The sequence below is a fragment of the Vulpes lagopus genome, chromosome 4 (assembly GCF_018345385.1).
Source record: "Vulpes lagopus strain Blue_001 chromosome 4, ASM1834538v1, whole genome shotgun sequence".
In the NCBI taxonomy this organism is placed as follows: Eukaryota; Metazoa; Chordata; class Mammalia; order Carnivora; family Canidae; genus Vulpes; species Vulpes lagopus.
The window spans coordinates 50,655,265-50,678,115 of NC_054827.1; the positions used below are offsets into that span (position 1 = coordinate 50,655,265).

A 22,851-nucleotide genomic window follows, 5' to 3' on the forward strand; every position below is an offset into this window, starting at 1 on the left:
CAAAAGAAATAGGATGTCAAGTAAATCTCCCTCCTATTCCTGACTCCTAGCTAACCATTTCCCTCCTTAGAGATAATCACTGAGTTTCCTTTCCTAGAGACGTATTTCTGTATTTACATATTTCATAGATTTTGTTCATTGTAAAAGAATATATAAATACAGATAAACAGAAGAAAATAAAAATCACCTAATCACCTATAATCCCACTGCCAGGCATAACCAGTTGGATGTGTAGCCTTTCAGGGCTTTTGAAAATGCTTATATGTTTATGAATGTGCTTTCTTGCACTTACAAAATTATTTTTAACCATTCAGGTAACACATGGATACATTCTTGTTATTAAAAACAAATTTGAGGGGATCCCTGGGTGGCTCAATGGTTTGGCGCCTGCCTTTGGCCCAGGGCGCGATCCTGGAGTTCCGGGATCGAGTCCCGTGTCGGGCTTCTGGCAAGGAGCCTGCTTCTCCCTCTGCCTGTGTCTCTGCCTCTCTCTCTCTCTTTCTCTAAAATAAATAAATAAATAGATAGATAGATAAATAAATAAATAAAATATAAAATAAAATATAAAATAAAATATAAAATAAAATATAAAATAAAATAAAATAAAATAAAATAAAATAAAATAAAATAAAAACAAAATTGAGGGCAGCCCGGATGCTCAGCGGTTTAGCGCCACCTTTGGCCCAGAGCATTATCCTGGGGACCTGGGATTGAGTCCAGCATCAGGCTTCCTGAATGGGGCCTGCATCTCCCTCTGCCTGTGTCTCTGCCTCTCTCTCTCTCTCTCTCTCTCTCTCTGTGTGTGTGTGTGTCTCTCATGAATAAATAAATAAAATTTAAAAAATAGTAAAAACAAATTTGAGGGACACCTGGGTGGCTCAGCGGTTGAACACCTGCCTTCGGCCCAGGGTGTGATCCTGGAGTCCCGGGATTGAGTCCCACATTGGGCTGCCTGCACGGAGCCTGCTTCTGTCTCTGACTATGTCTCTGCCTCTCTCTCTGTGTCTCTCATGAATAAATAAATAAAATCTTAAAAAAAATTTTTTTGAAGTGTTTCAGCTCTTTTAGAATTTGTCCAGAAACCAGGTTTTCCGGTTTCTACCATAGGAAAAATAATTTTCAAGTAATACATATTAAACCAAAATCTCTTTCATTACACCTCCAATTATATCCCTCCCCAATTGGTAAAAACCATGGTTATCTGCTTGCTAGAATTCTTTGAGCATTTTATATTACATCTATAGGCATATGCTGCTGCGGTGTGTTTTTCATAAATGACATCCTACTGTTTATATGAGAAATAAAAAAGCAAGATCTTGTTATTTTAATGTCATCTCCACAATTACCAGTTAGGTTGAACACTTTCAAAAGCTTGATGAATATTAACTTCTGTAAATAGCCTGAACTATACATAGTATTTGGTATACTGCTTTTGTTGCCTTCTATATTATTAAATATTCTTTACCACATTATTTTAAAGTGGCTGTTAACATTGAATGCATGTGTCATAGTATATGTAATTTATACCTTTGTTATTGTTAAGATACTATAATTGATAATGTTTGGTGAAGATCTTATACTTGTAAAACCCTTTTTTTGAGAAGGATTGTTAGTGAGATTAATACTATTACTGCTAAGTAAAGCTTTAGCCATTTTGTTTACTTAATCATTGATTCACATTTACTTAATTAGCCATTTTATTGCATATATTAGATTATGGACTCATAACTATTAATAACAGCTACACTTTCTTGTGGTAACCGCTGATCACCTCGGCTAGACTTAAATGTTCCTAAATCTTTCTAGTTATGCATGAATTATTTGTACTTCTGCATATGTGTGATTGTTCCCATTTCAACAGAACTTATTTGTATTTTAGTTTTCCCTGGTTAAGTCTTACAGGCAGCTTGCTGTGCCTAGACAAAAGAATGTTAGAGCAGGAAAAGATTTTGATTTTAAATAACAAGCATCAAGGAGAAAAGTTTTAAAACTTACTAGCTGGGAAGGGTGCGAGACCTCAGAGAGGAGTAAGAGATTATTCCCAATAAGGAGGAGGCAGAGGAAAGATAAGCTTAAGATTGAATTGATCAAAATGTTCACCTTGGAAAATTACAAGAAAAAGTTGGAAAGGTAGTTTATTTATTTTTTTTTTAAGATTTATTTATTCAGAAAAGACACACAGAAAGAGGCAGAGACATAGGCAGAGGGAGAAGCAGGCTCCCTGTGGGGAGCCCAATATGGGACTCGATTTCAGGACCCCAGGATCATGCCCTGAGCTGAAGGCAGATGTTCAACCACTGAGCCACCTAGGTGCCCCTGGAAAGGTAGTTTAAATCAACATGTAGAAGGCACTTAATGACATATTAAGGGTTTTGGATTTATTTTATAATAGCTGAGATGCTTTTGAAGCATTTTGGGCAGGGAAATGATACGAAATGGTATTTTAGAAATATTAATTAGATGATATGCAGTATAAATTAGGATAAGTGAGGGAAGAGAGGCTAATTAAAGCATTCGATACGTTTAAATGAAAAACAATGGCCAACATTATAGATAGCAGTGGCAGGTGGAATGGAAAGGAAGTTGTAGATGTGAATATTCACTTGAACAAAGGTTTGTGGGGAGAGAGTTGAAGTAGAAATCATCATGATTCTAAAAATGAATTTAAAAATCACTACTGAAAAAGAAAAAATAAAAATCACTACTGAAAGATAATTTGAGTGCATACAATTAATTCATTTTAATTGCATAACTTTATGGATTTTGACAGATGTACACAGTAGTATAACCACTACCACAAACAAGATACAGAACAATTTCGTCTTCCCAGAAAGTTCCCTTTTACCTCTCTACAAATAATGATCTCCCTTCAGCTCTTGTCCGTCCCTGGCAATGTCAGATCTACTTCATGTCATTATAGGTTTTTTGTTTTTGTTTTGCCATTTCTAGAAGTTTTCTGTAAATGGGAATCTTAAAGTCTTTTATGTTGGGCCCCTTTCACTTAGTATGAATTCACCCATGTGTTTGTTACATGTTATCAACAGTTCCTTCCCTTGTATTGCCTGATAATCCTTTTATATGGATGTACCACAGTTTGTTTATCCATTCACTGGATAATGGATATTGGGTGTTTCCAGTTTTTGGCTGCTACAAATAAAGGTGCTCTGAACATTAGCATACAGGTCTTTTGTGAACATACATTTTCATTTTTCTTGACTAAATATAAGAGTGGGATTATTAAAAAAAAAGTGGGATTATTAGGTTATATGGTAAGTATATGTTTAACTTTATAAGAAATCCCCAACCTTAAAAAAAAAAAAAAAAAAAGAAATCACCAACCTTTTTAGAGTAGCTGTATCATTTTGTACCAGACATGTAGGAGAGTTATTAGCTCCACATCTTTATTGTTTGGTATCATCAGTCTTTTTTTAATTTTAGCTAACCGTTGAGTTTTAAGGAAGAAAAACAATGAATAAAATGGAAATGTTAAGTGGGAGAAGCTAATTTGGAGGTGACTGACAGGGGGACATTGGTCTCAATTTTTGGTATTGAGTCTAAGGTGTCTCCAAGTGGGAAAATGACCCCAGAGATTCTTTAACATATCTTTTTTTTTTTTTTCCTAAGATTTTATTTATTCGGGAGAGGCACAAAGAGAGAGAGGCAGAGACAGGTGGAGGGAGAAGCAGGCTCCATGCAGGGAGCCCAGTGTGGGACTCGATCTTGAGACTCCAGGATCATGCCCAGGCGCTAAACCACTGAGCTACCCAGGGATCCCTTCTTTAACTTATCTTCTAGAACTTTTTTTTTAAAGGTTTATTTATTTATTTATTTATTTATTTATTTATTTATTTATTTATTTGATGAATGCAAGTGGTGGAGGGTAGATGGGGCAGGGGAGAGGGAAATTCTCAAGGAGACTCCCTGCTGAGTGCAGACACACACACCCCCATGACTCCGACTCCATGCTCCAGCCCAGGCGCTAAACCACTGAGCTACCCAGGGATCCCTTCTTTAACTTATCTTCTAGAACTTTTTTTTTAAAGGTTTATTTATTTATTTATTTATTTATTTATTTATTTATTTATTTATTTATTTATTTATTTGATGAATGCAAGTGGTGGAGGGTAGATGGGGCAGGGGAGAGGCAAACTCTCAAGGAGACTCCCTGCTGAGTGCAGACACACACACCCCCATGACTCCGACTCCATGCTCCATCCCACTACCCTGAGATCATGACCTGAGACGACATCAAGAGTCCTACACTCAACAGACTAAGCCACCCGAGCACCCTTATTTTATAGAACTTTTAATAGAGGGGCACTTTGAAGTCAGATAGTCATGAGCTTGAAGATTAGCTCAATTATTTCACCTGTGATTGTAGATTATTTGCCCTTTCCAAGCTTTAGCTTTCCCCATTTGCCAAAAGTGAAATAATAGGGTAGTCACAGTTAGAATAGGTGCTAATACAAAGTTAGCATTCAGTGAGTCCATCATCATTATCATCATGATTGGTACTCATATATTTTTTATACCCCCCCCCCCAACTTGGGACTTTCTTGCAAATCTCTGAATTTTTTTTCCTTCCTAACTGATTTCCCTATCTGCTACACTCCCCACTATAACAGCAGGAGTGATTTTTGTTAATCACTAATTATCAGTTTACTGCCCTATTCTAATCCTTTTAGTGGCTTCCAAAAGTGATTGCTTCCACTCATCTTTGGGCATAAACCTCTCAGGAAAACTTTGATTAAGTCCTTTGTTAAATTGGGCAGCCCCCGTGGCTCAGCGGTTTAGCGCTGCGGTTTAGCGCTGCCTCCGGCGCAGGGTGTGATCCTGGGGTCCGGGGATCCAGTCCCACATCAGGCTCTCTGCATGGAGCCTGCTTCTCCCTCTGCCTGCGTCTCTGCCTCTCTCTTTCTCTGTGTCTCTCATGAATAAATACATAAAATCTTTTTTTCATAAAATCTTTTTTTAAAAAAAGTCCTCTTTTAAAAAAGTCCGGTACCACCTATATTTTCCTTTCTACTGTTTATTATTACTGTAATTATTTATTTAATCTTCTCCTGTATACAATACTATAAAATCCATGAATACTGGTACTTGATAGGTACTTAATTTGTTGAGTGGATTGTCTTGTTTTAAGTTTCTTAGGACATGCCTAGGTGGCTCTGTGGTTGAGTGCCTGCCTTCAGCTCAGGATGTGATCCTGGGGTCCTGGGATTGAGTCTTGATTTGGGCTCCCTGCATGGAGCCTGCTTCTACCTCTGACTGTCTCTGCCTCTCATTCTCTCTCTGTCTCATGAATAAATAAATAAAATATTTTTAAAAAGCAGTGTTTCTTAGGACAGGACTTTTCATACTTAAATTCTTTTTCTTTCTATAAATATACTATATTTTCCTTTTTGTTTTTTAATTTTATTTATTCATGAGAGAGACAGAGAGAGAGAGAGAGGCAGAGACACAGGCAGAGGGAGAAGCAGGCTCCACGCAGGGAGCCCGACATGGGACTCGATCCCAGGTCTCCAGGATCACGCCCAGGGCTGAAGCCTGCGCTAAACCGCTGAACCACCCGGGCTGCCCCTTGCCTCCTTTGCTGAAGATTAATCGGGCATATAATCGTGGGTTTTTTTTTTTCTGAGCTTCCTATCATATTCCATTGATCTATGTGTCTTTTTTTTTTTTTTTTGCCAGTACCATACTGTTTTGATTACTGTAGTTTTGTAGTATAACTTGAAATTTAGGATTGTGATACATCCAGCTTCATTTTTCTTTTTCAAGATTGCTTTCACTATGGGGCACGTGAGTGGCTCAGGGATTGAGCCTCTGCCTTTGGCTCAGGTTGTGATCCCACTGTACTGACTGCGCTAGCCAGGTGCCCCTAAAATACTTTTTATTTAAAAAGATTATAGACTCACATGAAATTGCACACATAGTACAGAGAATTTCCCTCGTACCAATGACACTTTCTTCCAGTGGTGATATCTTACAAAACTATAATTATCAAGAGTAGGAAATTGATATTGTCACAATACAATTAAGTAGACTTCAGATCTTACACCAGTTTTTGCATGCCCTCATGTTTCATTTTTCTTGTATGTCTAATGTGTGTAATTCTGTGGTGGTTTAGAAAATTTACGAATAGTTTGGATTTACAAAAAAGTTGCAAAGATAATAAGAGACTTCCCATGTAATTCTCACTCACTCTCTCCTATGACATCTTAGGTTTGTATAGTAGATTTGTTACAGCTAACAAACCCAGCGTTAGTATATTCTTATTAATTAAGCTGTATGTTTATTTTACTAGTTTACTCCTAATGCCCTTTTTAGCTACTGGATCCAATCCAGCATACTATATCACATTTAGTTTTTTTGTCTCCTTAGATTCATCTAGACTCTGACAGTTTTTTAGATTTTTCCTTGTTTTTAATTACCTTTACAGTTTTGAGAAATACTGATCAGTTATTTGTAGAGTGTCCCTCAATTTAATTTGCCTGATGTTTTTCTCATAGTTTAGTTTGTTTGATGTTTTTCTCATGGTTAACTAGGATTATAAGCTTTTGAGAAGAGACCACAGAGGTGCCATTTTTATCGCATCATATCAAAGGTACATGTTATCAATGTGAATTAATCATGTTGATGTTGAACTTGATCACCTGGCCGAGGTCATGTTGGCCAGGTTTCTCACTGTAAAGTTACTTTGTCCCTTCCCTTTCATACTCTACTTTTTGAGAGCAAGTCCCTAAGCACAATTTACATTCAAAGTTTGGGAGGACTTAAATTCAGCCTCTTGGAGGGGGAGATTGTCTACAGAAATTATTTGGAATTCTGACAGGTATTTTTTAAGTTTATGGAAACAGCATGAGAACTGCCATCAGTCTAACATATCTGTTTTTTGCAGGGTGGGAAACCCCGTAAACACCGGAAGGATCGGCTACAAGATTTAATTGATATAGGCTTTGGCTATGATGAGACAGATCCATTTATTGATAACTCAGAGGCTGTGAGTAATGTATCTTTAATATAGCAGCAATTCTTTGGGATAGAAGTCAACAATAAAGTTACTAAAATAGTTCAATATTTGTTTTTACTAACTAATCCTCTGTTGTACATTTAAATTGTTTCACTTTTTTGTGCTTACAAATGATTGAACATCTGTATACATTTATCTTTGTGTGCTTGAGTAAATATGTAAGATAATTAGAGAATGAAAATATATGCATAGGATAAGTTTCTAGCATTGGGATTTATTGATCGAGGGTGTTTATATCTTGAATTTTTATTGATATTCCCAAACTTGGGCAGGTGCATTTCCAAATGCCTTCTAGATAAGAACCCATACGAATTTGAAGATTGGAGCTCCTGGATTGAAGTTAATCTGGCAGACATCTTTAAAATGTACTTTTTTTTTTCTTTTTATTGCTGCCAAGCATTATTACATTGGTGGTGATTGAATGCCAGCCTTTATCTCTGTCTGTTTTGATTAAGTCCTACAGCTTTTCCCCTAGAGTCGTCTTTCTCTTAAAAAATGAGGAATTTAGGAAAGCATTTAAGGACTGTAGTAGTCCATTGACCACATAGCAAATGAGTGAGGGCATATCATATTTAGGGGTAGATAAGGTATATGTTCTTACATTCTTAGTGCACTAGAGTAATCTAAACCCTGACTTATGATATCCTCTGCGTTGTACAGTGATTACTTAGAATATACAAAAAGTGATGCCTAGGTAAGCATTATAGTACCACCCACAAATTAGTATTTCTTTTTCCTCTTACTACACTCCTTGGTAATATAGATGATGATAAGGCATATAGTGGTAGGAGACTGCTGGGTAGAACTTTCAGCAGGAGGCATAGTGGATACCCTGTCATACTCCCAAGTTATTTTAGTGTCCTGACATAAACTGGTTTACCATATCAGGGGCAACCTGGTCTATAGGAGTAAAATACTGACAATATTTTGGAGTAGAGAAGTCTTCTTGTTACCAGAAAGGTTGAGAAACCTTTTTGTAGGTTAAGGGATAGGTTGTTTTTAGGAGTCTTGACCTTGACATGAAACACAAGTCAGAATTCCTAGATTCTAGACTTAACTAGGTTTCTAGAGATTTTAAGCAAATCTTTTAGCATTACCCAGTTTTCTCTGCTACAGTCAGAATATTTGAATAAAGTGTTTTTCAGACTGACTTTTGGAACCCATCACTGGATTATATATCAATTTAGAGAGTATGGCCAGCATTTTTAATGATAATGAAGTAGAATAGAATAGGAGCTATCATAGTAAATCATAGTAGATTATGTGAGTTTTTTTTTATGTGTAGATGTGTGTGTGCATGCACTGGGTTTTGATGTGTAAAGTATTTTCCACTTGGGTGGTGGTGAACAAAATTTGAAAGCTACTGTTTTAATAAATAAGGACAAATTTTGTAGGTTAAGTTGCATAAAAATTTTATAATTAGTTATTGACATTTAGAGGCCAAGGTAGGTTCCTGTTTTGTAAGAGGAAATTGAATTAGAATACAGCTTGTTCATTGACTTGCCAAATAATTTTGCATTATTATCTTAAACAGATTATTGGGTTCTTTTTATGAGATATTTCAGACATAAAACAATTATAATCCAACCAAATGATTTTCTGTTCTTTTCATTGATTGTATTACCAGTAAGCTTTCGTTGTTTGTAATTATTTGATAGTGAAAATAATCCAGTTCTAAATAATTGTCAGCCTCATGTACTGCCTGTTACGATAGATACCTGAAAATAAATGCTTTTGAAGATTATGTTTAATCTCACTGATACCGCCAAATTTTGTAAAGACTGAAAGGAAAAAAATTTTTCTTATTAATAAATAGTAATGCCAGGCATGAGTTACACTTTTATTTAGGTTGTTTCTTTTAAATTTCACTAGAACTTCCTGGAGTAAGTAGTGTTGTCACTGTTCCACAATCCCAAAGTATTGATGTTAAGAGTTTTCCTCTGAGTCACAATTAACCAGTCATTGACAAAGGATCTAAATCCAGGCCTTCTGATTTTCAAGTTCAGTATTCCATTGTTTCCTAACACATTCTACTTAAAAGGCTAAATTATATATGCATAGAGAGCTTGTTCTCCTGAAGGGTGCTCCAATAGGAAATGCTTAGTAAAATACTGCAGCATTCAAACGTTAAATATACCCATGTTGCCCTGTAAGGTAGTGATGAAGGTGTTTCCTGATGGAGAAGCTGCTTAGTGTAGTAGATAGTTTGGAATACAGCCAGGGCCGCTACCATAAGCTAAAAAAATTACTCTGGCAAGGTTCTTAACCTCTAAATTTGGTTTTCACTTACAAAATGGGAATAATACTTGTCTTTTTTGCCTCAAAGATATCAGGAGGACCAAGTGAAATAATTTATATGAAGGAGGATTGTAAATTTTAAAGCAGTGTAAGCAAAAAGTACAGATGTGTTTGTCAGTTACACATTTCCAAAAATAATTACTATAGAGTCATTTCACTTCTAATTCTCCACTCTGCACATCACTCCTTTGCTTACAGATAGTACCAGACCCTTTCTGAAAGTTTTACTCCTGGATCTTTTAAGAGTAGCCCATCAAATAAAGCAACAAGAAAGCAATTCATTCCTTTCCTGCCCTCCACTTCATTTCTTTTTGATCCTTTATGATTAAACTGGAAATTCTTTCTATTTACCATTTAATTGAAATGGATACAGGTTGCAAGCAAAAATTTTGTTTTTAGCCTTTATATTCTTTTTTTTAAAGATTTTATTTATTTATTCATGAGAGACACAGAGAGCGAGGCAGAGACACAGGCAGAGGGAGAAGCAGGCTCCTTGTAGGGAGCCCGATGCGGGACTTGATCCCGGGATTCCAGGATCACGCCCTGAGCCAAAGGCAGTCGCTCAACTGCTGAGCCACCCAGGCATCCCAAGAAAGTCAGATTTTTAAGGAAACTCCTTTGCCATGGACAAGGACTATAGAGAAGGTAATAGTTACTATAAGAATATTAAGGCTAGGGACGCCTGGGTGGCTCAGTGGTTGAGTGACTGCCGTTGGCTCAGGGCGTGATCGTGGAATCCCGGGATCAAGTCCCGCATCGGGCTCCCTACAAGGAGCCTGCTTCTCCCTCTGCCTGTGTCTCTGCCTTGCTCTCTGTGTCTCTCATGAATAAATAAATAAAATATTTTTTAAAAAATCCGACTTTCTTAAAAATGTAAACTATGAAAAACCTATAAGTAGAGTTCTGGGGACCTTGGGTAGCAGGTATCTAGCTTCTATTAGATAAGTAGTTTGTTTTCTTTTTCTCAAGCACTACGGACTCCATTGTTTGGTTAAGATTGATTTTCACTTAATGTGTGTTTTTTGTCCATTTTAATCAGGTGAGAAGTAATAAACTTTAAAATCCAAGCTTAGAGGACATCAGCTTAAGTGATATTTTAGGTCAGACCTTCAGTCTAGTTTAGATAATTTGCATCTCTTGCTCCAAGCAAAGTACATGGCTCATTACAGTGTATGCTTACTGAAGTAGGTAGTTATTTTTGTACTTCCTTTTTAAACACATATGCTATTTTTGTTTTAAACATATAAAAATTTTTCACCAAAAAGTTTAGAGCCAAGACAGAAAAAATAACTTTGTTCTTCTTTATAATCTCCATATGAATAAAATTATATACTGGTATTATAGGAAATGTAATTTATTCTTTGCCTGGACATTTAGTCATCTGTTTTAATTAATGTGTTTAATTTAATTGATCCTGATCCTCATCAGGATCATTTGTTCTTGGGTGCCTGGCTGGCTCAGTTGGTAGAATGTGTGACTCTTAATCTCTGGGTTGTGGGTTTGAGCTCCACGTTGGATGTAGAGATCACTTTAAAGATACATTTTAAAAAATTGTTTAAAAAAAAGAATCATTCGCATTAAGAATAGTAGCAGTGATTTTTAAATTTTTCTTAGTAGATGATAGAATTTGCTTGGTTATTCCAGAATTTCCTTTCTTTCTGAGTAACCTGCGGTTATTTTTATCCCAGATACTAACTTTTTCTAAATTTATTCCATAAACATCCTCAGTGCAGTTTTGTAGTTAGGATTTAAGGAAGTTGCTAACATAGTGATTGAATTTCTTTGATATATTTATAGAGTTAATAATAGGATATATCTGAATCCTTTTTTTTTTTAAATATAGTATGACGAATTAGTTCCTGCTTCTCTAACAACAAAATATGGAGGCTTTTACATCAACACGGGCACTCTGCAGTTTCGCCAAGCTTCAGATACTGAAGAAGAAGATATTACAGACAACCAAAAGCACAAGCCACCCAAAGTACGTTTATCCAACATGGCAAGAGTAATGAGTATTCAGCTAATAGGGTATACTTTTTAAATTTATTTATGAATATAAGAAAAAGAATGCTAACCATTGTGTAATGAATCTGTAGTTATTTATGTGCTTTAAAGTAAAATTATATAGATATGGGGAAATTGATATTTACATCATAGAATTATATTTTCTTCTAAAACTTCTTTCTCCATATGTAGTTTAATAATCTGTTTGGGGGATAAGGGTAAGTTTCTAGGGTAAGTTAAGACTTAGTATAGAAGGACGCCTGAGTGATTCAGCGGTTGAGCATCTGCCTGCGGCTCAGGTGTGAACCCAGGGTCCTGGGATCAAGTCCCACATTGGGGTCCCTGCAGGGAACCTGCTTCTCCCTCTGCCTGTGTCTCTGCCTCTCTGTGTGTGTGTGTCTCTCATGAATAAATAAATAAAATCTTAAAAAAAAAATTCTTGGTACAGAAATGATTATAAAAAACCATTAACCTTTCCTAAGATCTAATTTATAACACTAATTCTATGGAGTGTATATATTGTTTTAGGAAACGAATAGCGTGTCCTTAAGTGTTTCTTGAAATGTGATCCAAGGACTTACTTGTGCCAGAATCATCACAATTTTTTTTAAATTAATTTTTATTTATTTATGATAGTCACACAGAGAGAGGGAGAAGCAGAGACACAGGCAGAGGGAGAAGCAGGCTCCATGCACTGGGAGCCCAACGTGGGATTCGATCCCGGGTCTCCAGGATCGTGCTCTGGGCCAAAGGCAGACGCTAAACCGCTGCGCCACCCAGGGATCCCGAATCATCACAATTTTTGTAAAAATCAGGCAGTGCTTGTAGACCCCAAAGTCTACATTTATAACAAAGCACTCTTAATGCACACTGAACTTTGAGAGAAAACAGTATCTTAGGTGCTAGATTGATAACATCATGGAGTAAATTGTTTATACTCAGATAAGTGATACGTTGTTCTATCATTTGCAGATTCCCAAAATAAAAGAAGATGATATTGAGATGAAGAAGCGGAAGCGGAAAGAGGAAGGGGAAAAGGAGAAGAAGCCAAGGAAAAAAGTACCCAAACAACTGGGGTACGTAAAATTAAATGTCATAAGGGAACTAGGGTCATAGCATGACTAGCTGCCCTTTTAAAAAGATATATTTAGCTTTAATTCATTCAGTTTAGCTGGATCTAATTTAATACTATATAAATGTCAATAACTATTAACATTTTAATATTAATGTGTATTAAGTATTAGTAAGTAGAAAGCTTCATCATCCTAAATTAACATTGTATTTATTGATAAGTAGAGACTTTATCATTTTAGAGACTCATGATGTTTTAGATCAGATTTACAAATTAGTGCACTAAGTATTCTGCTCATTACAACTTTTTACCAACAATAATCAGTTTGAAAAGATAGTATAAACATCAAACAAATCTTTTATACTTTCTGTACAAAACTAAGCCTAGTTTTTGAGGACTGGTGGTAGTCTTAGTATGTGTGTAAGCAATTTGTAGTTGTTTCACTACTTAAAAAGTCACTTATTTTATTTAGCTTTTCTTCATGCTTGTGACTTTAGGTAATGATATTATCTCTAAAAATCAAGTAGAATTTCTCAAAAGACTTAAATCATAAGAATAAAATGTTTATACCATGCATTCATAAAATTACCAGTTCTTGCTTTTTTTTTTGAGGGGAACTAAGGGACAGAAACTCTGAGAGGTTAGATTTTCTTTCTCTCCTTAAGTAGGGGAGGTGCATCTGAATTTTGGGCTATCAATACTCAAAAGGTTATCGTAAGGAGATTAACATACCTCCATACAATATCCTCCCATAAACATGAGATTTTAATGACCCTGGAGTCCTTAAGTAATTAAGGAAAAAATATGTATATTACTAATGCATGTTTTAAAAGTTAATTATTTACAAGCAAACTTCTTTGGGAACAAAGTCTTTATAATGCCTTCTATTGAATTTGTTAGTTTCTCAAATTCATAGCTTATTCATGCAGCAAATATTTATTAAGTACCTGTTGTATACCAGACATTGTGGTTTGGGAATATATGACAATAAATGAAATGTGGACTTTCCTCGAAGGTACAAACATCTTTTTGATTCGGTAGTGCAGAGTAGAAGCATATAAACCATAGAATATAGGAAAGGTTTCTAGAGACAGTGATAACTAAACTGAAACTACTTTTCCCCCATGGTCTCTGTAGGAAGAACATTTTCTTCTCTTTTTCTTTTTTTTTTTTTTTTTTTTAAGATTTTATTTATTTATTCATGAGAGACACACACAGAGAGAGAGGCAGAGACACAGGCAGACGGAGAAGCAAGCTCCATGCAGGGAGCCCGACTTGGGACTCGATCCCAGGTGTCCAGGATCATACCCTAGGCCAAAGGCGGCGCTAAATCACTGAGCCACCCGGGCTGCCCTGGAAGAACATTATCATAGAAAATTATACATATGTGATTGCCTCCCATGGCTCTTCCTAGAGGGGAAAATGAAAATGATCAGAAGGTAGTAGCAGATAGAATAGGGTCTAGAAAGATTTTGTATTTCTTTGGCAGTTTGTAGCACAAACCACCTGGGGTACCAGCTTGAAGTTGTGCTTGTGTGAGCTTCTCTGGTCACTTTGAGGAAAGTGCATTTCTTTACTTTGTTAATTTCGTAGGTGACTACTTTACCAAATATGCTTAAGAATGTGAACATTCCAAAGAGTAGTAAGTTTAACTTACTATACTCTCATAAACCTGTGGCATTCATTTTGTTGTTTCTTTCTGTTAACTTTGGTCCTTTCATTTTCTTCACTCTGATGGCCATTTACCCTCAACCTTTCCTCAGTGACAGTCCAGATGATGAGGAAGATGCTGTGATAAGAGGATAATTTAATAAGAGATTTGTTCTTCCACCTATCATGATTGTTTTGATGATCTGTGCCTACTTATTTACATGAAGCTTTAAACTTTAAAATCATACATAGCCTAATGGATGACTTTTTTTCTTCACAGAGTTGTAGCTCTAAATTCACACAAGTCTGAAAAAAAGAAGAAACGTTACAAAGATTCTCTTTCTCTGGCTGCCATGATACGAAAATTTCAGAAAGAGAAGGATGCGTTAAAGAAGGAGCCTAACCCTAAAATCCCAGTGAACTTAACGACCTCTTCTCTGAATAAACCCCCATCCACTGCTGTAGTGTTGGGAAATGATGTCTCAGACTTAAATCTGAACAGTGCTGATCCGGACCTCCCCATTTTTGTTGGCACAAATGAACACGAACTGTTTCAGGAAGCTGAAAATGCCCTAGAGATGCTAGATGATTTTGACTTTGACAGATTACTGGATGCTGCTTCTGATGGTAGCCCCCTCTCTGAGTCAGGGGGTGAGAATGGAAACACCACCCAGCCAACCTATGCCTCTCAGGTTATGCCCAAGGTGGTGCCTACACTCCCAGAGGGCCTACCTGTCCTTCTTGAAAAACGCATTGAAGACCTCCGTGTAGTAAGTGTAATAATTCCCTTGTTTCTTATTTGCTACATAAACATAATAAATGCTTCGTATAAGACAAAAATAATAACCCACAATCCCAACACCCTTATAAATAAACAACTTTTAATTTTCTATATTTCCTTTTATGCATTGGCTGTATGCATAGGCCTTTGATTTTAAGTAGAAATATGTGTAACTATAGTTACAGAATCATATGGGTGACTTTTTATTATTTCATTTCATCTTAAACATTTTTTAAAATATTTATTTATTTTAGAAAGTAAGCATGTGCGCACACAAGTGAACACAAGGTGAGAAGGGCAGAGGAAGAGAGAATCCTCAAGCAGACTCCCCACTGGGCATAGAACTCAATGTGGGGCTCGGTCCCAGTACCAGGGATCATGACCTGAGCCAAAATCAAGAGTTGGACGCTTAACCAACTGAGCCACCCAGGTGCCCCTCATCTTCTAAATGTTTTTCAGCATAAGTTTCATAAATACAATTTTTACTATAAAAAAAGTTGTGTAAAGACAACAGAGGGAAAGTATAGGCAAATAGTTTTATAATAGACATTACAAAAGTATACCTAAATTTGGTCCAAACTATATTGACATCCAGTTATTTTATAATTGCTTTTTCCATCTAATCCTTTCCAGCTTAGTAAGCATGCGTTCTTTAGTAAGCATGCATTGTGTTCCCATTAGGACAAACCTGAGAGCTGAGTTTAAGCATGTCACATTAGATACCTCTCCAGATGGACTTGGATTCATAATCTTTGTTTAGCTACAAATCCACATGAATGTCATCACACTTACCCATTTAGTCTAGGGAGATGGTATTTTGACTTAAAATAACATGCCAAACCTAGCTTAAAATGCCCTTCTTGAGTGTGTTTATTTAGTGTGTTTATTTGAACCCATGCTATATTTTAGTTCTCATTTTTTCCCTAACTGTAAAAGTAAAATGCACAATACAAAATGTATTATCATACATAGGGAAAGATCCCCCATAAGCTGACATTCCCCATCCCCAACAAAGATAACCATTATTAAACTACTTATTTTTCTGGATTTTAATCCATGCAATTGCAAATATTATACTATTATAAAAAATAACTAATGGAATGGTAATGGACTATTCTACAGCTCTCTGCTTTCTCCTGGGATTATGGTAACCCAACCTAAGTCATGTTTTTTTTTTTTTTCTAAGTCATGTTTTAAAATTTACTAGTCATCTTTATATTGTATTTATTTCTTGTAACTTTTCCTAAATTATAAATAACTGATTAGAGGAGTATTTGATTTATTTGATTTTTCCAGTAACTGGCCCACAGATCTTATTTTTAACAATTCTGTATTTTTTGTTTTTTTATTCTTTAGCATTTCTTCTGAAGTAGTGACTTAGTTCCTCTGTATTTTTACTTATTTTACTGTACTTCATTAGTCTAGAACGTAGAGAAGTATGTTAAAATATCTCATTGTATTTCTTAGATTATAAATTGTGTTTACTGTCATTTTTGCTTTATTTATTTCCATGCTATGATGTTTGACCTATAAAATTCTGGATGGCTACATCTTTGCAGTCGTTATCATTTGAAGGTGACTTTTTGTATATTTAATGCCTTTTACCCAAATTTAGCTTTGTCTGATTTATTGTAGACTCCTTTCTCTTTATTTTTACATGGTACCTACAGGTTTTCTCATCATTTACCTTCAACCTCTTTGATTTTCTTTATTGTAGCACTTTCTCTTACAGCATATTATTTCCTTTTTTTTTTTTTTTTTTTAGCATATTATTTCCTAATTGACCTCATCTGAATCTTTTAACAGATGATTTTATCTTTTTACAATTGTTAAAATTATATAATCTTAGTCATTTTTTTAATCTTGTTTCATTACTCTTCTCTTTCATTTTCATTGTTTTGCTATTTTCTGTGCTTATTTTTCGAAAAGCATTCAATCTGTAGTTTCAGTAATAGATTTTTAATTTAATATTCTCAGCTATTTTGTGTAGGAAATATAGGTACTAGTTCTTTTTATGGTTTAAGAAACCTGGGGTAGGCTAAATAGCTTGGTCAGGTCCATGCAGCTAGTAAGTGGTAGAGCCAGAATTTAGCCACAAGGGTTCACTTGACTCCAAAATATGTGCTTTTTACTATCCCATGTTACTATCCCAGGTTCCCTAAAAACCTTTATTTTATTCTAGGTTTTAAAAAGTGTTAGTGATATGATCCACATTTTTAAAGATATTATTAATAATATAGCTCTTGTTTATGTAGCGGAAATCTGTAGTGTGTATTGAGTGCAGTGCTGTTGTGTTTCATATAGCATTTACCATTCAGGAGACAGCGCCCTGATTGGGGTTAGTGTATTTTACATACTGTATCTCTAATCCTCCAACAATCAATTGAGGTAGATAGTCGTCGTCGTCGTCGTCGTCTTCTTCTTCTTTTTCTTCTTCTTCTTTTTTTTTTTTTAAGATCTTATTTATTTATTCATGAGAGACACACACACACACACACAGAGAGAGAGAGAGAGAGAGAGAGAGAGAGAGAGAGGCAGAGACACAGGCAGAGGGAGAAGCAGGCTCCATGCAGGGAACCTGATGTGGGACTCGATTCCGGGTCTCCAGGATCACGCCCTGGGCTGAAGGTGGCACTAAAATGCCGAGCCACCTAGGCTGCCCAGGTAGTAGTCTTCTATTTAATAGATGAGGAAACTAAAGTTCAAAAGTTAAATGATTTGCCCAAGGCCACATAATTTTTAAAGGGCTGAGCCGTGACTCAAAGTCAGGACTTAAAGGCAGGCACTCAGGCACTCCCCGTATGCTGTGTTATATGCCATTTTCACTTCATAAACCGAATTGGTTAGTAGTAAATGTGTTACAATCTTGTAAAAGTTTTGTCCTATTTTATATACCAAAAACTATTCTCTCCTTCTCTGTAGTAGTCCTACCAGAGTTAATACAGCTGCTCCCTAACTCCTTAGTAGGAAATCATCAGTAAGACGTTTGATTTCAGTTACTGGTATCTATGACTTCTCTATATTTTCTTTGATATATGAGATGGTATTTTTTCTTTAGGAGGTGAGAACTCATCTTTGGCTCAAATGCTTATGTGTGTATGATAAGGAGTTGCTTCTTGTGGTTCTTTTCTTACTTTGTAATATTCTCCCACTATTTAACCTCTTGACTTTTTTTGATTCTCCTTCTTGAAGTTTAGTTTTCCTTATAGCTTTCATATATTTCTGCCCCCTACATATACCCAGTTTTCATTCTTTCTATGAAATACCGAGGCATGGCTTAGAAATTTCTTTTTATTTATTGCCTATAAAATGATCAAATAACTTGGTGGGTTGACAGAGTCAGCATATGGCTTGCTCAGATTATTAGATCAGGCTTCTTGGTATTTTACATCTCATGGACCTCAACTACATTGTTTGTGATTTTTCCCAGTAGATTTTGCTTATGGTAGAGTGTGTTGGTATACTTGGTTTCTGGTCACCTGGTTGAAGTGACACACAAAATGATGAAATTAAGCTCATTGCATTAATTTTTGCTTATCCCTTGATAATAACTTCACCTGTTTCTTTGTTGTTAGTAACTAGATGGAACCTAGACAGGCTGCAGTATCTTTGTGCAGGGTTGCAGTGTTGCACAGTTGAAGTCAGAAAGCCTGTGATCTGAGTCCTGGATCCACCACTTAGTAGTAGTGTGATTGGGGGCATGTTATGTAACATCTGACAGATTTGGGTTCCTTGTTTGTATAATGGGAGCTGTCATGCCAGTGTCATTGGCTGTTATAAGGATTAAACATGGTAATGAATATAACATATAGAATATCAGACAGATATTCTGTAGACACTCAGAAAGTGAGACATCTGCTTTCTATTATCTTGGAGACCACAGCAATAATTAATAAACCTATGGATAGTCAAAGTACACAAGATACCTAAAGCACTAAAAAGTCTTGTATGTATAATTTTGTTAATTTAGGAAGATTAAGAAAAATTAAATACAGATATAATACGAAATAGTGGTATATATGCTGAATTTGTTTCAACAGTGTAATTGCCTACTCATGCCAGGTACTAAGCTGGGTACAGAAGATACAAAGTGAAAAAAATCACAATAGCCCTCATTCTGAAGAAGTTTATTCTTTAGTAAATAGGTACGGAAACAAATAATGTGTTTATTGAAAGCGATATCAACAATCTTATGTTTCTCTAGGCTGCCAAACTTTTTGATGAAGAAGGAAGGAAAAAATTCTTTACACAGGATATGAATAATATTCTTCTGGAGTAAGTAATTATCTTCTTTAATTAAAAGATTATTTAAACTTTAAGAATTCATTTAAAAATATAGTTAGTTACAACTTTACAGGTTGAATGTTATTTTAGATTTAAATGTATTTTTTGTCACTTTATATGAAAGTGTCTTTCTGGAACAGCTCTGAGTGTTCATATTAAATGTGGTATAATTTTCCTTCTATTTTCATTCAGACTTGGGAAGAATAATTCCATTGGTATCTAACAAGGTTAATTATAATTCATACAAACATTTATAACCAAATGGAAAGTATGGTTTAATATTCTCATTGTGAGGCAGGAGGGGGCCGTGTGGAGAAGACAGAGGGAAGAGTGGAAGGGGAGGCTGACTACTGAGACAGAACACAGATTGTATTTAAATTAGTGACAGTTTTGGGATGGCTCTGTGGCACAGCGGTTGAGGGTCTGCCTTTGGCTCAGGGCGTGATCCCAGTCTGGGGATCAAGTCCCACATCGGACTCTCTGCATGGAGCCTGCTTCTCCCTCTGCCTGTGTCTCTGCCTCTCTCTGTGTGTCTCTCATGAATAAATAAACAAAATCTTTTAAAGAAAATAAATAGTGACAGTTTTCACTCTTAGTTGGAGTTTGATACTGACGAAGCTGCAGGTTTTAAGGTTGTGGTCCAGTAAGCTATCCTTATAAACCTTTTGGTTTGTAAATTTTGACCATTGGTTGTAGAAATGGAGTGTATAATTGGCTGCAAGCAGAACTAGGTATAAAAAGCAATTCTGGAGAAAGCAGATTTTACTCCTCTGGCACAAACATAATGTGTGCCTGCCTGTGGTGGTTCAGTAGTGTGTGTGTGTGTATAAATAAATAAGCAGTGTTTCCAGTACTGTGTGTGAGTCCTGGTTGAGGAGGTTTTTTTGTTGTTGCTGGAGGTAAATATACATTGGAGGTAGTTTCTCATTAGATACAAAGGATGATGGATTGGTTTGCTTTGATAACTATTTTTGTTTGTTTGTTTTTCCCCCTCCCCCTTGATAACTGTTTTAATTAAGTGCAGTCTCTTTCTCCAGAGTACTTAAAAAATCTTGTTGGTGTCTTGCGGAAACACATAACCTAGTACACTACTGGTGTGATGACAGAGAAATTTCTTGTTTCTGTTCTTCTTTATTTTAGCCAGGGATTTTCAGATTGATTCTGTCTGCCTGGAAGCAAGGCCAAATGCTTCCTGCCTATGCCAGCTCCTTTTACACCCCAGATTCAATAAACAGTGTAACCATTACTCATCAGAGCTGTCCCAGATTCTCTAATCAGGAATCTGACTGGCTTCTTTTTCTTTCCACTCAAGAGTCCTAAGCTTACTGGATCGGGTCCTTTTTCTGTGACTGAGACAGTGCTTTTTTATTTTACTCTTCTATAAGAGGGACTGACTTTTTCTTTCCTGAGAGAAACAAAGGACCATCCTTGGGACATAACATCTCAGATAAGCAGAATATCAGCAGATTACTCACAGGCTTTTCTTTCTCTCTCTCTTTCTAAAGATTTTACTTATTCATAAGAGACACAGGCATAGGGAGAAGAAGGCTCCCTGCAAGGAGCCTGATGCGGAACTCAATCCCAGACTCCGGGATCACACCTGGAGCCAAAGGCAGACGCTCAACTGCTGAGCCACCCAGGCATCCCTCTCTCTTTTTTTAGGTAATCTCAACACCCAGCATGGGGGTCGAACTCATGACCCTGAAATCAAGAGTCACATGTTCTACTGATTGAGTTGGGCAATTGTCCCTCCCCTCCTTTAAAAATGTTTTTATCTTTAAAATTATTTATTTACTTATTTATTTAAAAGAAGGCTCCATGCCCAATGTGGGGCTTGGACTCAAGACCCCGAGATCAAGAGTTGCATGCTGCTCCAACTGAGCCAGCCAGGAACCTCCCCAACAGACTTCCCTTAATCCTCCCTATGTCTATCTTAAATCCTCCAGTTGTGTTGGAATCCATCTATTTTTTTATTTCGCTGAGTGTGCCTCCAGTTCTATAAGACATAGTATTCAGAGTTTAATTTTTTCCATTTTAATCACTTCTTTATGCCCGTGGCCTCTGTTTCCTTTTCCTAAACAAACATCCCTTATTTCTCTGGACTGAGTTGATCTTCTGAGGGTACATGGTACATGATTATTTTGGGTAGTAAATTCATATGAAGTTATCCGGGTACACCAGCTCTGCCTCAACCACTGTTTCCTTATGCTTGGTAGAAAGAGGGGTGAGTTTGTTGGAATAGGGGCCCTTTCTCTTTCTGCCTAATTGAATTTGACTTGGATCAGCAAATACATAACATACCAGCTTGATCTCTTCCCCTATTTCCTCTTTTACCTCAAGCATACATTTACTAACAAAGTCTTGATACTCTGCCTATGATCCCATTCCAACCTGAGTTCTGTTCAACAAATGCTCTAAAGTTGTTTAGGGACAGGAGGGATCTACATCCCTCTTGTATATTATTAATTAACACATCAACAGGCTTTTGAATTTTTGCTATAAGTAAAAAATATTGTGGATTTTGTGTTTTGGTTATTGCTGCCTAAGTCTTCAGTTACTAGTTTTCAGTGGTTCTGTTATGTGAACAGTAGTGGTAAGATATCTGGAATACTTGAGGAAAAATTCAGGAACTTCAGTAGATTCCTGAATTCATGTAGACTTTGCTGCTGCTGCTGCTGCTGCTGCTTCTTCTTCTTCTTCTTCTTCTTCTTCTTCTTCTTCTTTTTTTGACTAGTATTTTCAAACTGATTGAATGAAATATATATTCTAGGGCTTTTAAAAAAAGATTTTATTTATTTATTTGAGAGAGTGAGCTCATGAATTGGAGGGGAGAAGCAGATTCCCCACTGAGAAGGGAGTCTGACATCGGCTAGATCCCAGGACCCCAAGATCAGACCTGGGCTGAAGGCAGACAGACACTTAACTGACTCAGCCACCCAGACGCCCCTATATTCTGTTTTTTATTTTTATTTTTATTTTTATTTTTTAATTTTTTTTTAATTTTTATTTATTTATGATAGTCACACAGAGAGAGAGAGAGGCAGAGACACAGGCAGAGGGAGAAGCAGGCTCCATGCACCAGGAGCCCGACGTGGGACTCGATCCCGGGTCTCCAGGATCGCGCCCTGGGCCAAAGGCAGGCGCCAAACCGCTGCGCCACCCAGGGATCCCTATTTTTATTTTTTAAAAGATTTTATTTATTTATTCATGAGACAGAGAGAGAGAGAGGCAGACACAGGCAGAGGGAGAAGCAGGCTCCATGCAGGGAACCTGACATGGGACTCAATCCTGGATCTCCAGGATCATGCCCTGGGCCAAAGGTGGTGCTAAAACGCTGAGCCACCCGGGCTGCCCCTATTCTGTTTTTTAAAAAGAGGGAGAAAGATGCCTGGTTGGCTCATTTGGTAGACCTTGTGACTTGGGTTGTCAGGTCAAGCCCCACATTGAGTCTATGTAGAACTTACTTTAAAAAAAAAAAAAAAAAAGACTAAACAGAGGAAGTTGATGGGATAAGATGTGTCATATATATCAACGGTGGGGAAATGACTATTTCTAGAATTCTGTGTGAAAATACAGGTAAGACTAAGTATTCCTGAGCCAGAAGAATCTTGTTTATAAAGTTGGCCATTGTTTCATCTAATGGATTCCTATGTTGAGTTTCTTGGAGGCTTCTTCAGAGGCAAATAAGAGCCTTGTAAAGATAGGAATACAATAGTGGGTTTCAAGCTCATT

General features: G+C 36.5%; 1 protein-coding gene and 1 non-coding gene across 7 annotated transcripts in view; both read left to right on the top strand.

Annotated features, from left to right (window-relative positions):
* The window catches only part of UBN2 (ubinuclein 2), a 72,525-nt gene that overhangs the window by 15,075 nt on the left and 34,599 nt on the right, over positions 1-22,851 (top strand). For all 6 annotated transcript variants that reach the window (XR_005987315.1, XM_041752091.1, XM_041752094.1 and 3 more), the window contains exons 3-7: positions 6,899-7,000; positions 11,172-11,309; positions 12,305-12,408; positions 14,335-14,824; positions 19,040-19,110. Coding sequence is in view for 5 of the 6 variants with exons in the window: in XM_041752091.1 (XP_041608025.1) it covers positions 6,899-7,000; positions 11,172-11,309; positions 12,305-12,408; positions 14,335-14,824; positions 19,040-19,110 (905 nt within the window). In the remaining variant the exon portion in view is untranslated. The remainder of the gene's footprint in view (positions 1-6,898; positions 7,001-11,171; positions 11,310-12,304; positions 12,409-14,334; positions 14,825-19,039; positions 19,111-22,851) is intronic.
* LOC121490243 lies at positions 1,049-1,085 on the top strand. The gene has a single exon (XR_005987565.1). It is a non-coding gene; the product is annotated as a U7 small nuclear RNA (small nuclear RNA).